At 49.1% G+C, this 2,512-nt stretch overlaps 1 protein-coding gene across 1 annotated transcript; it reads right to left on the bottom strand.

The window, feature by feature from the left end:
* Positions 1-12: 12 nt before the first annotated feature.
* Positions 13-825, bottom strand: LOC125528185 (glutathione S-transferase F10-like; the record flags this gene model as incomplete). Its single annotated transcript, XM_048692691.1, is given in 2 exon segments — positions 13-418; positions 520-825. Coding segments are annotated over 2 exon segments (701 nt in total), but the record flags the coding sequence as incomplete, so codon positions are not given.
* Between the last annotated feature and the right edge of the window lie 1,687 nt (positions 826-2,512).

The raw sequence follows: 2,512 nt of genomic DNA, 5'->3' as shown, positions 1-2,512 counted from the left end.
GGCAGGGTCGACAGGTCGGCGATGGTGAACTTGTCGCCGGCCAGGTACTCCGCCTCCTCCAGGCGCTGCTCGTATATGTCCAGCAGCTTCTCCAGCTCCCTCTGGCTCTTCTCGAACAGCTTCCGCATCTCCTCCTCCTTGGCCGCCCCCGCCGCCGTCACGCGCTTCGCCGACGCGTTCACCACGGCCCCGGTGCCATTACTGCCATCGCCGTCGCCGTTGTTGAGCTTCTGCGGCATGGCGGGCGGCAGGAAGGCGAGGCTGTAGACCATCTGGGCGCTGGGCTCGTCGAAGCTCTGCGCCTCGGTCTGCAGCCACTGCTCGATGGACGCGCGCTCCAGCGCCCCCGTGCCGATCAGGTCCGGGTTGCCCTGCATGGCGTACTTGTGCGAGATGTGCCGCAGGATGCCCCTCGACTCTGCATGCAGCACAGATGGTTACCATCATCAGAAACCATGGTGAATGAACCATGCACCTACCACCATTGCCGGCCGCCGCTTAGAGCTTATTAGAGCTTACCGGAGAGGGTGAGGCTGCCGTCCTCGAAGGTGAGCGCCTCGCCGAGGGGCTGGAGCTTGAGGTACTGGGGCATGCGCTTGGGGCCGCGGTAGGCGTCGACGCGGATCAGCTGGAACTCCACGTCCTTCTCGAACAGGCACATGAGAACGCGCGCCACCTCCGCCGACATCGGCGACCCGAACACCTTCACGCTCGCCATTGCAGCTGCACCGCACTCAACCGGACCGGAATGTGAAGCGAAAGCTTGAGACCAAATTGGAAAGCCGCAAATGTATGAGCGATGCCTGGTTTGCATTGCTGATTTGATGTAGTGTCCTTATATAGTTGCCAAAGCCAAGGGAACAAAATGCTTTGCTTGTCCAAGGGTAAACCTAAATAAAGCCTGGAAAATCAAAGTGAAAAAAGAGGTAAAGAGCAAAGGGGGTCGGGTGGGTGGGCGCCAAAGGGAAAGGGGAGAGTTATCTGTGTCACAAGATTGTCTGGTGTGTGTGGCACCGCCATGGCACGGCAGCATGGATGCATGATTATACCCGCAAGCAAAATGAGTGTGGGCATTGAGCAAGATCTTGAGATATATCATAAGAGATAAAATGTAAAAGCAGAGAAAACAGAGGCCTGTTTTTGTTGTGAAATTTACTTTGGCTCATAGGCGTAGATGCACCCGTTGTCTAAATACACATTTTATCTACACCTATAAGCCAGAACACCACTCTCGACTATGAGCAGATGAAAATATCACCGTACCACGTGCATGTAAGATCAGAATCTCGTGACATGACACATACAAAACCCCGTTAAGCAAGCAAGAGACAAAAGCAAAGGACCAGTACCAATATTCATTAAGAGGAAAAGAAAAGAAAAAGGACTGCCAATAAAACTTATAGCGTCCCTGCTCATACACTGTGGAAAGAGATGTATTGCCTATTTTTACTAATAAAAAAACCTAATTCATACAAGGACTCAAAAAAAATGCTCTAAAACCTTCGGGAATAGTCATCTGCGGGAAACTCATTTCTAACGGATCCACTACCTAGCGGAGTGGCTATACATCCCCATACATTTGAGTTATATTTGAATCTTCTTTTTTTTTTGTTATTTGACAGCATATGTATGTTGTGGACACTTGGCGGCACGGTTTCTTTGGTGCTTTCTCCGTGAGGCTCCGGACCCGACTGACATCCCCAGACATGGTCGGGTTACTTCAAACCTGGGCCAACTAGACCGGGACAAGGAGACACCTCTTCTGGCTTGCATTCGTCGTTTTAGCATGGACCCTGCCGACGACGCGCAACAAGATGGTTATTGAACATGTTATTTTATTAGCCGCCCCTCTGACTCTATCTTCAAATTCCTTGCATTATTGCACCACTGGCACTCATTATCTAGACAAAGGAATCATGATTGGCTGGGCCGCATGATGGACGGCATGACTGATACCGTGCGCTGAATTGACTCGTCACAGAGCTCCTGAGCTTCCGGACACTTGTTGGTCTTTCCCCCCTTTTTCTTTTATGTTTTTTGGCATGTTTGTGCCGATGCCCCAGGAATATGATGTCTGCATATATGAAGTCAAAACATCCAAATTTTTTTTAAGTATATAACCAAAATTTTGAGATACATAATACCTGTCATCGTTGAGTGTGAAGTTGGCTTGGCCAACCTTGAAGCGGAGTTTTGCAAACCCACACTGTTGGAGGAGATAACAGCTCCTGTATATGTACATGACGCTGGTTTACCATGTAAACCGTGCCGGGTTATAATAAACACCGTGTTACTCCATAAGATGATGTTAACAACAAGGATCAAACCGGACAAATAGTCTCCGGATTGACGTGAACTGTGTTCCGTCAATGGATTGGTTGAAAAACTTTGTCGGTTTAAAAAGAACGCAATAAAAAAGAAAAAAGTATCTTGCAAAGAAAAGTGCGAAGCAAAAGCAATGCGAAAACAGTTTGCAAAAAGGTTTATTTGAGCTGATTAAATGGCGTTACCA

Source organism: Triticum urartu, unplaced genomic scaffold, assembly GCF_003073215.2.
Source record: "Triticum urartu cultivar G1812 unplaced genomic scaffold, Tu2.1 TuUngrouped_contig_4692, whole genome shotgun sequence".
In the NCBI taxonomy this organism is placed as follows: domain Eukaryota; kingdom Viridiplantae; phylum Streptophyta; class Magnoliopsida; order Poales; family Poaceae; genus Triticum; species Triticum urartu.
The sequence above is the reverse complement of the archived record's forward strand: the minus strand, read 5'-3'. Positions and strand labels throughout refer to the sequence as shown.